The 14,366-nt window shown below is 42.9% G+C and overlaps 1 protein-coding gene across 6 annotated transcripts in view; it reads right to left on the bottom strand.

Annotated features, from left to right (window-relative positions):
- The window catches only part of FGFR3 (fibroblast growth factor receptor 3), a 75,276-nt gene that overhangs the window by 22,535 nt on the left and 38,375 nt on the right, over nucleotides 1-14,366 (bottom strand). For all 6 annotated transcript variants that reach the window (XM_008169693.4, XM_008169692.4, XM_065597134.1 and 3 more), the window contains exons 4-5: nucleotides 13,480-13,533; nucleotides 4,825-4,994 (exon numbers count right to left, since the gene is read on the bottom strand). In XM_008169693.4, coding sequence (XP_008167915.1) covers nucleotides 4,825-4,994; nucleotides 13,480-13,533 — 224 coding nt within the window. The remainder of the gene's footprint in view (nucleotides 1-4,824; nucleotides 4,995-13,479; nucleotides 13,534-14,366) is intronic.

The raw sequence follows: 14,366 nt of genomic DNA on the forward strand, positions 1-14,366 counted from the left end.
ATAGGAAAACCATGAGTGTAAAGCACAAAACTGTCAGGGTGACCCTGACTCGAGTGTAGTACAAGAAACTCCATGTCCTTTTTGTTAATTGATTGGATTTCAGACCAATGGTGTCCACTTTAAGTGACTTGGCCAAGGTCGCAGGGGCCCATCAGTTACAGAGTTGAAAATAAATGCTGGCATCCTTGCACAACTCACTAGACAACTCTCAGTTAGTTAAGTGAGATCACATATGTGGGAAGCACTGAAAATTTTGAACTGATGTAGAAAGCAATTGTGAGCAGTCAAGACTCAAAGTGATTCATACACACACACACACACACACACACACACACAAACGTGCTCGGTATGCATAATCCCTGTGAGCAGAGTCAGTTAACCTTCCCAAGCCTCTGGACATTAATTAGAAGCCATCTGCCCCCAAACAGCTGTCAACAGTATTTTAACAACACATTTTGGAGCGGATTCTTGGTACATAGAATCAAGTGGCATCAGTGATGCCAGTTCTGCACACTACAGAAGACCAAGGGCCGATGCAGAAAATGAGTGTGTAATCAATTGTCAGCACTTTTAGCTACAGCAGGTGAATTCAAACGGAGCTGCTGTAATCATCTTTCACTAGTTGTTATCTGGATCCTCATGCCTTGTTTGAAAGGGATCAGAGCACAATTACACTGTCAAAAGCAGTGTTTCTGCACTAGGCATTGGGTGTAAGGGCTATGGAGCAAACGTGGCTTGGTTTTAATGGAGGAAGTCACACTCTTGCCATAAAGCTCTACCTTCCCCCAACCTTTTGTATCTCAGCATCTGCACAAGTAACAGTGTTGACTGGCCCATTTTCCTAACCTTGTTTCTAAGTGTTGACAACAAAGCATGTCACTGCATTTAAATGTATACATAATAGAAAGAAAGGTAGGTTTTGGCTGCTGAGGGTTATGGGTCCAATTCTGCACCTGGAATCCAATGCACTCGTGCATCTGAGGGCTAAATCCGGACCAAAATTTCACCATGATTAGAGCATCTCTTTACTGACCCATCTCTTTAATGATACTTTCCTGGAGATTCCACTGGGCATTTTGTCATGTAATTTACAGGTGAAACTGGACCAGACTTGATGCCAGAACTTGCCGGGGGGGGGGGTCTCGATCTAAACCTGTTAATGACCTATCTCCATAGTGGCTTGTATCATAGCCTTGCATCTGCACGCCCCTTTTTATCCTTCTCTCCTAGGCATTTGTAAAGCACCCATCATGGTAGTATCTAGGATCTGAACTCTGGTAAAGCTTGGCTCCAGATATGAAGCATGTGGCAGTGCGGTGTCATAAACCTAGATCCAAACACTCCAAACATCCAACCATGTGTCTTGCCTATTCTAGACAAAGTGTCCATCACCTCATTGTATGGGACTTGAGTTCTGGGGAAGTGGGGGTCTGAATACAGATTCAAACTGGCTCTGAGCTGTGTTCCTGTGACACAGAAGGTGTCTGGAAAGGTTTTTTTAAAAACAAATAAGGAAAAGTTTTAGTCAAAAGCTGAGTCCAGACCCAAGGGATCACAAGAAGGATGTTCCCAATTTTGGGCAGTCACTGTACTTGATAAACCATTAGAAACAAAGTAACTCTTTGCAGACTTTAATCAAATCAGTGAGATACTGGAAATTCCTCTGGTTTATTTGGTGTTGTCATTCTTGGCTCTTTGGGAGACAAATATTTGCAGACACACTTAGAAACTCAGTCCATGTTTGCTAGACTGGTATGCAAGCCGGTGCAATGGTCTGGGGAAGGGATAATCCTCAGTCTCCCTCTTTCAGCCCCCCATTCCCTTCTAGGGTCATTTAACACACACAGGCTTACAATATTATAGATTCCAGCAAGGATTTAACTATTAATTCTCTTTGGGAAATTTCATGTGATAAGTCATATGAATTGCACTCCTTTGCCATTTAAGGATGAACTGTATATAATTTATTTCATCCATGTTTGGAAGTCTTCTTTTCCCCCCTTTTGAGTTTTGATGCACATTAGGTGGTATCTAAATCCCATTTACTAGAGGCAAAAATTTGAGGTTAGGATGGGATATTAAAAAAAAAAAAAAAAATCCAAACTTGCATGTGGCAAGTTCCACCTTTCTTCTGCTGGCCACATATTTCCAAACAGCTAAGTTTAAACTATTCTGAACTCTGGAGAAAAAGAGGAAGAGGAAATGTTAATTTGTGATTCTAGCCTTTGCAGGTTAATCCACTGGGCTTGTTCCTCAGCTGGTGTAAACTGTCCAAGCTCCACCAGCTGTGGATTTGGCCATTCACTTTCACTGGGCCTAAATCCTGGGATGAAAACTCAATCGTACTTGTAGTGTTAAATCTTCAATTTACAATGAACGGATTTATTTTTTAACTTTCTTTCTGGCACAGATCCTCATCTGATCGATCCTCATAGACTGTCTAGGAAGGAGTACAGCAGAAAAGGGATCTAGGGGTTATAGTGGACCACAAGCTAAATATGAGTCAACAGTGTGATGCTGTTGCAAAAAAAGCAAACATGATTCTGGGATGTATTACAGGTGTGTTGTGAGCAAGACACGAGAAGTCATTCTTCCGCTCTACTCTGGTTAGGCCTCAGCTGGAGTATTGTGTCCAGTTCTGGGCACCGCATTTCAGGAAGGATGTGGAGAAATTGGAGAGGGTCCAGAGAAGAGCAACAAGAATGATTAGAGGTCTTGAGAACATGACCTATGAAGGAAGGCTGAAAGAATTGGGTTTGTTTAGTTTGGAAAAGAGAAGACTGAGAGGGGACATGATATCAGTTTTCAGGTATCTAAAAGGGTGTCATGAGGAGGAGGGAGAAAACTTGTTCACCTTAGCCTCTAAGGATAGAACAAGAAGCAATGGGCTTAAACTGGAGCAAGGGAGGTCTAGGTTGGACATTAGGAAAAAGTTCCTAACTGTCAGGGTGGTTAAACACTGGAATAAATTCCCTAGGGAGGTTGTGGAATCTCCATCTCTGGAGATATTTAAGAGTAGGTTAGATAAATGTCTATCAGGGATGGTCTAGACAGTATTTGGTCCTGCCATGCGGGCAGGGGACTGGACTCGATGACCTCTCGAGGTCCCTTCCAGTCCTAGAATCTATGAAAAATAAGTTGGCATATTTACAAGAGACGAGGGTCTCTATCTAAGCTCTACGAGGGTAGGGAGCAAGAAAGAGAGAAACAAAGCGATGTCTCTGTATCTAGAGAGAGAGAGAGAGAGAGAGAGAGAGTCTGTGTCTAGACAGAGAGAGGGATTAAACCAATAGGGCTGTAACAGGCTCCACACTGCCTCGGATAGCTTTTTAAACATTTACTTATTGCTGGAAGGTGCCTGTAGAGAACATAAAGCGCTATCGTTACTGTGATGCAGAGGATTAAACTTTTCTATCTGAACTCGAGGGTAGATTCAAACCACAGAAAAGTGGGAAGTGGAATTAACTTTAGGTTTAATTCTGCGAGCATAATTTAGTGCAGCTGTCGTCACACATTTTTGTCTAAAGCAGTTAAAACTGCACATAGAAGCCTGAAAGCAGTTCGTGATGATCCGCACAGCATGTAATTAGTACAAAATGTTTGTGCTGTACGGGGTGACTTGGAAATGTTATCTATTATCAGATCAGTTGCAGAGAGGAGTTACCTCCCTGATTCTCGTCTCGCCTTAACGTCTCCAAAGATCTAGAACTGCCTGTGCGTCCTCAACCTTGTCAACAAACCACAATGTGCTGATTAGGAAGCTTCTGTGTGACTCTGCTGTGTTTATAACCATCCCACCAGCTATTCTGTTCCCCAAAATGGTAAATGGGAAGGCATTTGGTATAGTACGGTGGGGGGGGGGGGGGGGGGGAGAGAGAGAGAGAGAGAATCAAGAGCAACTGATTTTCCTGCTAAGTTACTGCCTTATTTTGATGTACAATTACAAGGTGGTGCAGAAACTGCTGGTCAGAGATTATTTACTGGTTTTCAGTGTCCGTGGGCTCTGTTTGTAGACATCATGGCCGCAATACCTTCGAAATCACACTGCCAACCTGTCCCTCTTTGGCATTACCCAGGGCAAAGGGGCTTCCATCATTTCACCACAGGTCAATCATTTACATCACAAGAATGTTAATGACTCCCAAACCCAACAGAGTCCCAGTATTTCTGCAGGGCTCGTGTTACATAACTGAATGAGGTATGCTTAAGAGTTCAGACCAGATTCTGATCTCTGTTACATGGGTGTAAGTCAGGAGTCACTTCACTGATTTCAGTGTTACCACTCTGGGTTTACACTTTTGTAACTTGGATAAAAACCTGTCTCTTTGTACCTTGTTGCATCTAGTTCTTGCAGCTAGCACAGCAATACACCTGATCTGTTTTTATGAGGTTACTTTTAAAAAGACTAGCAACATGAGCAAATGCTCAGTGTTGGCATTCCACCAAAACGGGTAGCAGCTAGTTTTAACAATGATTTGAACAATTAGTATGATTATCAAAAATATCCCCATTCTGGCACAGTCACTGTGGTTCATGATGATCTACACGGATATTCTTCTCTCTCACTTATGACAAAGTTGCCGGAATAACGGCAGTACTGAGGGAAACGCAATTCGTACATATCTTAGAAAAAACATCTTGAGCCGAAAAATGTCATAAGCCCTAATGGTCATGGAAATATTTACTATGTAAAGCCAGGGATCTCACGCTCATTTGCCCCTCTCTGGATTGCGCAGTGAACGCTGGCTCTGATCGATCCATCAATAATAGATCAAAGAGATTAATGAACACAGCATGGTCAAGATTAGACCCACAATGCCTTACTTTGATGCCCCCAATTCGGTGTTCTCCCTTGAATTCTTTGCCATTTTTCAGCCAGTATATGGATGGGGTGGGGTTGCCTGCGGCAGGGCAACGGAAGCGAACGGTATTTGCTGCCGGCACAGCTAGCAGCTTCTTCTCCATCCTTTCTGAACGGGTCCAATAAGGAGCACCTGAGAAGTGAAAGACACAACACAAATAGGCTTATTTCTGTAGAGCATAACATGAAGTGGAGCAGCTGCTTTCTAAGAGGCTTCGGCATATGTGGAGTGGTAACTCAATTGCTCCCTGCTGTAGTTAAGATGAATTATACTGAAATACTTTCCAGTCAAATGATTCTCATATATGCAGACAGAGTGGTTGCATTTAAGACTTGTTTGCGGCCTGGTTCTGCTCTTGGTAACACCAGTGTAAATCTGGAGTAACTCCACTGCAATCAACCAGGGGAGTTATTCCAGACTAGGATCAGAATCTGACCCTCAGACTCTACAAATGCATACATGTAACTTCAACAGAATGGCAGCCAAGAACTGTGGGTGGCAGTAAGGTGTTGGAACCGTGAAAGTGTGATGATGGTCCAGCAATGAGCCAAGGTAAAGTAATGTTAGCAGAAAGCACTGAAAGAGTTTGCCTCTAAGTGAAGGGGAATGTATCCCACCCTCCTACAAAAACAAAAAAGACAAAAACCAAACTCCAAACCGGTTTATCATGTTTACTTTCTTAAACTACAAGTGGTTTTAGTTTTAAGGATTCATATTACCTTTGAACAAGGATAAGTTTTAAATACTGCTGCTAACACAAAATACTTCTATAATCTGCCTTAAGTAGACAGCAATGTTTCTTGGCATTGCTACAACCATTACATATATGCATTACATATATACATATTAAGACAGTGGCAGAAAATTTATTACATTGTGTGTATGAGGAAGGGGGGGCACAAAAAGTCTCCCAAAGCGTGATTTCTGCTTAAGGAAACATTACAGGGTTGTATTTCTGGGTGTTTTTCACATCACCCTGTGGGCTACGTTCTGCTCTGTGATGCATGTGGCTCCCAGTGAAATCAAGGGGAGACACAGGCATACAGAATTTGTCCCTAATGGTTTGCAGTGGTTGGGAGAAGAAGGCAAGGCTGGCAGCTAAGATGATACATCGTCTAAGTCGAAAGCAAGTGTCCAGCAGCAGAACGCCAGCTCTTGAAATGCAGGGCATGCGAACCAGTTTTTGCAAAGAGGAAGACACGACTCTGACACAAACAGGGGACACCTGTGAGAATGGTACTTAGGAGCCAAAGTAAGCCTTTAAACTCCTCATGTGGCCTAACAGGCAAGAGAACCTCCTTGCCAACATTCTCAAAAGCACCAAAGTGGCTTAGGAGCCTATGTTTCATATGCCAAATCACCTAGGTCCCATTGAAAATTAAGTGTTTTCACTATTCCAACATCTTTCTGCCACCCCTAATGAATTTCAGTGACACTGAAAGTCAACGGGATTTTTGAAAATGTTACCCAATCTTCTTCCCTCTCCCTTTTTTAAGCCTTGTCTCCATTAAGACTTTTTTTTGCCTCAAATTTTCTTTCCTTGCTAACACAAGTGCAGACACCTGGGTGGGACCATTAGCATAGACAAAGCACTGTCTGCAATTTAGACACAGACAAGCCTAGAAATGCTTTGAGCAGGGTTTGACCACATAGGAGTAACATGCCAATGGCTGCCTAGAGATCTGTCTACATTAGGGCTCCAACCACGGAGTTAAATTCCAGGCTCTGTCACAACTTGATTGTATACCTTGGGTAAATCACTTCATCACTCTGTGCCTCTGTAAAATGCAAGGTGTGGAGGGGAACATCAGTGACATTTGAGAGGCACCCAGACACTACAGGGCTGAGGACCATAAAGATACAGACCAGTAGGAAACCTTAGTTGGCAAAAAAGACTTAGCATTGACGTAGCTTCACTGTACTTCGTACATCCTCTTGTGGGAGAGATTATCACAGTCCCAAACTGCCTCCCAGCAATGTTTCATCTCCACTGACGTGTTACAGACAGCAGCACAATAAAGGAATGGCGTCAATTCTCACCCAGCAGGAGGGCGCCAATGTTACTCTCATTTATTTTTCTCAGCTATGATGTGTAATCAAGGCTTGCTGCGACAGGCCAGCCATGGGTCAATAGTAAATCGCAGCTACCGTCCAAAGGATTAGAAACTACCTACTGTGCGTGTGCGTGTGTCAGCTCTGAGAAATGCTGCCACTTAGGTTTCCATTTCTATTGAAGCCCTCGATAATACTGGGCCTTTGCCCAGTTTTGTATCTTCTCATGGAACTAGGTGTGCCCAGACTGTAATCTCTATAACTTCATGCTTGGCTTAGTCCTGGAAAACTTGACTATCTGTCTATACCTTTGTATCATATGCATGGGTCCAAAAAGTGCCACTTTTATTATATTAGCCAGGTAAACTTCTGGTGCAACAATTACACTTTGCATTTCCCCAAATTTAACAAACATACCTGAATTAAACTGGCTGGATGATTTTGAGGCTAAAACTGTCCATGTCTAACATGGAAAGTCCTCCCCTCTTGCTGGTTCTTTAATTCAGTATTTAATTTTAATTCCAGGAAAAAAACTTTTAAATGCTGTACAATCCCCTGGAGCCAACACCTAGCACTGAGAGTTATTTTTTCCTCTGTTAAATTGCCAGCTTATTCCTCCCCCAAACAGACTGAGACCTACATAGGTTTAGCTCTTCATGTTTCTACTTGTATCTAAAAAAACAAAAACAAGGCTGATCTTACATCATAGAGCCCGAGCTGTCCTGTCTATAACAGCACACCAACGCCGGGGGCATGAAGTCATTTTTTCCTGATATGGGTGCTGCAGCTTATCTAGTCTGAGCTACAAGAACTTGCTTGCAAATTCCTTGGGCACTTGCATCACCTAACCTGCAAAGCTATGCCCAAAAGGAGAAAGTAGGGGATGGGATTGATTAGTGAGCACTTTTCCTCCGCAGCCTTGTGCTGGGGCATCACCCCACCTGCATCCCTATGTGCCACCACAGAGGAAAGCTGCTGAAGACACTGTGCTAGCATTATGTCCCCCAGATTTCAAGGAAGTACAGCAGGAATGGACATGCCAGCCCTCCCTGCCCCCTTGGAGAGGTGCTAACCTCACCGGGCTCTTGCACTGAGTCCAGAACACACACTGAATCCATGCAGAGCTGGGCACAATCAAGCTCGTAAGGTAAACTTCATGGACTCAAATGTGACAAGAATTTCACCCTTTCTGTTGATAACACATAGGCTGGGATTTTCAAAGGTACCTAAGGGAGTCAGGTGCCTGAATCCCACTGAGTCAGGAATGCTTAACTCCCTTAGCCCCCAGCTGTGAAGTACTATACATATTATGGTTATAATCTAGAGTGCTTCCATTAAAATCACAGGGATGGTTACTCTGAATTTACATCATTGTAACCATGAGCAGATTTTGACACAGTGACTGTCTCTGCTGAAATCAGATTTTCAGTTGCTCAGTGCATAGCTCACTGAAGTGAAATGCACCTCACTATCTAATCTCCATTCCTTACTTTCTTCTACTGGGCACAGCTTTCGAAGGCCACAAGGGACCATTGTGATCCTTGCTAACCCCCTGTATAGCACAGGCCACAGAACTTCCCCCAAATAAAAGCAGATCTTTTAGAAAGACATCCTAATTTGGTTTAAAAATGGTCAGTGATAGAGAATCCACCATGACCCTCGGTAAATTGTTCCAATGGATAGTTACGCTCACTGTTAAAAACGTGTGCCTTAGGGCCCAAGGAATTAATTGGCAAGCAAGTTCTTGTAGCGTAGGCTACATCTGCACCAGCCAGCATGCATTTTTAGCATCTGCAAACATGAGACACAAGTTCCACTTCATTGTAGCTGTCCTGCCTCGCTGGAAAGCCATCAGGCTGTGGGAAAGGAGGTGGAAACTGTAGACTCAGGAGTGCACATCTCTTTATTTGCGGAGAACAGCTGTATTGTTTGCACTGCTCTCAACTCTAATTTGTTTTAACGCTTCATCAACCAGACTGCAGACCACATGGACCCAAATACTTCAACAGCCTTGACAACTGTAATTATGAAGACTAAATATTAAGGGCCTGATTCTCCCCTCATATATGCTTGAACAGCTCTCGCTGACTCCAGTGGGAGCTGCTTGTGCATCTCAGAAGTCAGAATCTGGCCCTAGCAGCAAAACCACCCCCATTTCACCTAGTTTTTAACATTACTATGCTGAGTAGACAGCTTAAGGCCCTGACCCCACTGGGATCAGAACTGTGCAGCTACAACCGGATTAAAGCATTTGTAGCAATAAGCAACACCAATAAAAGGAAATGTAGGAATTGCACAGTTAACATGTTCTTTGGAAATCAAACTTGGGTGCACAGCAAATGAACATGAGAGAGGTTTCAAATGCCATAAAATAACTGAGGCAGCAACCCTCCTCTGGGCATGGCGGTGTAATAAGACAGCCACAGTTCATAGGTGCTGGGAGCTTTGGCTTCATGACTCACAAAGCAACAGATATGTGGGGATGCTTCATGACGACTGCTCCTTGCCATGTTATACTTCATATGTGCCAGACCCCACAGCCTCCCCATTTCTACCTTCCCCAGTCTGGGGGGAGCAGGGCAGGCCAAGGTTGAGCTCTAAACTTCCCAAGCAAAAGGAATGTCAGTCAGATCAAAATTCACTTAAAGACACGTTTGAATTTAATGCGAGAAGTACAGGTTGCATCAATCATTGGCAACAAATACTGCTACCGAAACCCAAGGACATTTTATTGCTGGTCATTGTGGGGAGCAGGATTGGGCCCTTAAAGCTCGTAAGGCAGAGAAGGGAGTGCAGTGGGCTCCAGCTGGATCAGGCCCACAGTGATTAAACTAATTGCTCTATTCCATGACCTACCTCCTTCACTGGAGTCCTATTCCACATGACTGCACATTCACAAAAGGACCTCTAAAATCTTGGGATCTCCTGCGCTGAAGTCCCACCCCTGTGCAATTTGGACACAACTAGCGTCAGGCTTGGCCTGAGAATAAATATCTATGGCAGTGTCCCATTTAAGGGGTGTTCATTCTTGCTATCCAGGGAAGCTGACAGAATACCAGTGCTTTTAGTTTAACTTGCACGTAGATCGTACGCTGCTAAATCTCTTCTGAAATGCAAATCACAAACCCCTGTGAGTGCTTGGATCACAAACCACTGAGGGCAAAAAGTGAAATTTTAAATAAAATACCCTCTAAATTAACTCTGGGCAGTAAATCTACATTCACTGGTGTGAAAAACGGAACAGCAAATATTATCTAGATCCTTTCCCACAATCACATACTAAGCCTAATGATCCACTTTATTTGTCTAAGATTCTGGCCACCCATTTGAATGACCAATTAAAAAAAGAGGAGCGATACTTGAAATAATTAATGTAGCTGAGCGCTCATTTAACAATTAGGTACTGCCATGAAATTCTGCACCAGACAGAATCAAGTCTAATTGTGTAATTTCCCCATCTGACGCCTCTGAGTACACAGTCAGATTTAATTGGAGATTACATTGGTTCTTTGAAGGTGCTCCGGCTAGCCAGCAGGGACTCTGAATAAATAGATAAAATTGGGGGGATAGGGGAGGAGGATTTGAAAGAAGAGTTTTGTTTTCATTTTTGAATCAGAATAAACAGCTGTAGATAATTTAGATGCTGCAAGCACAGATTGCAATTTGTAACTTGGCTGCAGCAAATCTGGGTGTGATTTGAAGTTACAGAAGCTATTCCTGTGTGTTTTTTGTTTAAGGAGGGGTCACCTCCAATTTTATTGTTAGGAGCAGAGGAAAGAGGAAAGGAAGATGAAAGTAGCAGAGAACTCCATGCAGATGCGTGTATGTGTCCCACTTAGAAGAGTCTTTGCTTTGTTTTCTAGCTCCAATACTGCCAGCCCCAATCAGTCAAAAAAAAAATCACAAATCAGGCTCCAAAAGATCACGAGATAGGCTTAAAAAACACAACATTCAAAAAAGAATACACTTGGGGACGGATAGGTCTTGTATTTCCCTTCTGGTCTTGGAAACCTTAGGGGGTTGCATTTTCACGCTTTTCTCTGCAGCCACGAGAACTAGAAACATAATTTAAAAGCCAAAACGAGAATGAAATAAGCTGAGAGTCTCACATTATCACATGACTCCAGGAACTGGAGCTTTAAGAAAAACTCCACATATTGTGAGACTCCTGATAAAATCGTGGACTGAGAACTAAGAGTCACGACATTCTCTCTCCTGTGGGGAAAACCTGAGAGAGAGTTGGGGAGGAAGAAGCTCCGCCAGGTTCCCATGGAGGACTCTTCTGTGGGGCACGTCCCTGCGGAAGGGCAAGGGACTTGGCTCTTACATCGTATGGGTCCCTCATGATCCGTGCAGTTCTCCAGATCTCTGCAAGACGCATGGGACCATTTGTGAGGAAGCACTGGGCCTTTGTACTGACCTCTGCTCCCGCTCTGACTGCATGAGTCAATGAGGGGTTGGAGGGATAAAGAACAGACATCCCCCCCAGCCTGGCCCCTTTTCACACATGCATATACAGAAGGTTTCCGCTAATAGTCATCATGGTTTTCACTGGCACGTACCTACTGGTAACTGCTTTTTGCCAGCAGGAAGTGTGGGGTCCAGACTACACATAAGGCTCTGGGATGAAGAACCCAGAATACACTGCCCTGGGAGTTAGGGGGAGACCTAGATGATCAAACAGATCTGTTCCATCTTTGGCACTTAGAATTAATGTACCACAGATGGTCATATGTCAAAGCATCCCATACAGCAGCAAAGGGATTGATGACATGGCTCCCATTTATGCAATAAACTCAGGAACACTGGACAAAGATTCACTGGCGGGTCCGACTACATCTGGTGGAAAAAGCACTTTCACATTGCCACAGGCCACATGATTTCACAGCTTTCTGTTTTGGCACACTAGCCTAATTGACCATTGTATAGCCAAAGAGAATCCAGCTCTTCATAGCTAGGCCTTTGTGTAAATCTAGTGGTTACCTTCAGCTCTAAAAAAAGAAGCCCTAAAAGTCAAGGAGACCCAGAATACAAGCTATAAATACATGTGGCAAAACACGTGTGGTTTTTCTTTTTAATTTAAGAAAAATGTGTCCTTTTGTAACACCACACAGCCCGTGTTTTGTGACACCCGGTGCTAAGAGATGAAGCAGTTTACTATAAACCGCATTTAAAAATAAAATCTATATATAAACCAGTAAAGAACTTTAAATTGTGTTAAATCAGGTGTTTCTCTAAGTCAGGGCCAAATCCTGAGTAGTGATGACTACTTGCTTCACTTCCACTGGCTTTAAGGCATTAAAGGTGCTGAGTGTTTGTCAGGAGGTGCTGGTCACCTCATAGAAGCAGGCCCTTAACGAGCAGGTATCAGAAAACCACTAACTGCTGCCGATGGCTCAGCTGGCACCATAACTCTCAATTACTGTTCACCTCTTGCAAGACACTCTGGTACACATTTATTACAGTGGCAGACCTGTTTTACAGAGTCCTAGAGATCTAATGCCGTGGGTAGGAGAAATGTTCCAGTCATACTGAATTTCTGCCAAGGTACATAGCTGATTTGGAGTTCAAATACTAGACATATATTTATTAACACACACACACACACACAGGCAATTTGCCTTGCAGAAATATAAAGTGCATAATAAAACACAACACTAACGCCTCTGAAGCATGTAATGATCCAGATTAATGATATTACACTCAAAGTACCAAGCACGAGGGTTGAAAGAGCCTCACTGGAAAAGGAAAACAATGTGAGTCTCAGATTTGGGGCTGATTTCACCATGAGTATTCAGAGGGTGCAGATCAAATGGAGTTGTTCTTGCCTAGGGCATCAATGAATCTTGCCTATGGCTGCTCCTTCCCTCAGCAAGCTAGCTAATAAAGAAAAAGCATTAAACTGGATAAAAAACAAAAAACAAAACAGGCTCAGATACTTCATTGGTGTAGAATCAGTATACCTACACTGAAATAAAAAACACTGGTAGAATGAGTTTGCCTGAATTTAAATACAAGGACAGGTTCAAGAAGCTGAAGCGATAGGTCAAATCTATCTAGATTTTTAGAAGGTCTTCATCGCCCTCGTATTTGAGCATAAATATAAAGACCTTATAATAAATATCTGGCCTGCCATCATTTATGAACTTCTAGACTCTAGAGCACATATCATTATGGTGGCTAGGTACCAAATCTAGGGGAATTCTTATTTCCAATGCTACAGGCTATCACCTTCAACTTTGAATGAGGTAAGAGACCTCCTTAGGGCACTTCAAAAGGTAGGTAACTCATTCCTGTTTTACAGACAGGGAAACTGAGGCAGAAAGCTGTTCTGTCCCTTGTCCAAGGTCACCAAGTGAGTCCACAGCACAGACAGGACAAGAGCTCAGCATGATTGTTTCCTATCCACCAGGCCACACAGTTCCCCATATACATTCTGGAAATCTTGTTTTGAATTATAATAATATGCTGTATGTCCTATATGATAATCAATGAACACAACACCTTCTTGAGTGGAAATAGTATGAATGATAGCTTTAAAGACACAGACTATGCATTCCATTACCTGTATCTTCAGACTCGTCATCATCATCTTCATCATCACCCGATGATGGAGAATCTAGAAAGGGAAGGAAAAAAAAAGTCACTTGTTGTGCTACTATTACTGGTGTTTCAGTATTTCATTTTCTTGATACCACTACAAGAAACAGTAGATCAAACTCAGTCATTTTTTTAAACCATTATGGAGCAGACTTTCAAGAGGCAGCTTCCATACCCACCCTCCATAACTGCATTTTTGGGCACAAGTGAGAGGATTTTCACATTTGTCTGGGGAATCGAGATTGATGGATAAATACCACAGGGGTGTGCATGCCAAAATGGTGGGGAGCTGCAGCCCTACTGAAAACTAGGCCCTCTGTGTCTCAGAAACTCTTAACTGCAGGGCTTTTTTTTTTTTTTTTTGCTGTATTCTACAGAATCTAAGATTAATAAAGGAAGCTCTCCTCTTTTCCACTGCTATCAACTTTCCCATGCAGAAGAGCTAACCAAACAGCAGAAGTAGCAGAAATGTGAATTGTTTCCCCTCAATCTTGGGTTAAAGATGATCAGCAAAAAAACCAAAATAACCAACAAACAACCTCCTTCCCCCAAGACTTGAGATGATTTTTTTCTTCTTCTTTATGATGGCTAACGATTGCCAGAAAGTATTTTTCCCAAGAAGGATCCTGCCTGGTTATTTCAAATCTTAGATATTCAGGTCCAGATGCTCAAAAGTATTTAGGGGCCTAACTCATGGTCCAGGTGCCTAAATATTTTTGAGGAGCTGGACCTCAGCTCCTGTCTAGGCTGAAAGACTCTGAAGCCCTGATCTTGCAAAAACTTATATATGTATATGGAGATATACTTCTCTCATAGAGCTGGAAGGGACCCTGAAAGGTCATCAAGTCCACC

The sequence above is a fragment of the Chrysemys picta genome, chromosome 5, assembly GCF_011386835.1.
Source record: "Chrysemys picta bellii isolate R12L10 chromosome 5, ASM1138683v2, whole genome shotgun sequence".
In the NCBI taxonomy this organism is placed as follows: domain Eukaryota; kingdom Metazoa; phylum Chordata; order Testudines; family Emydidae; genus Chrysemys; species Chrysemys picta.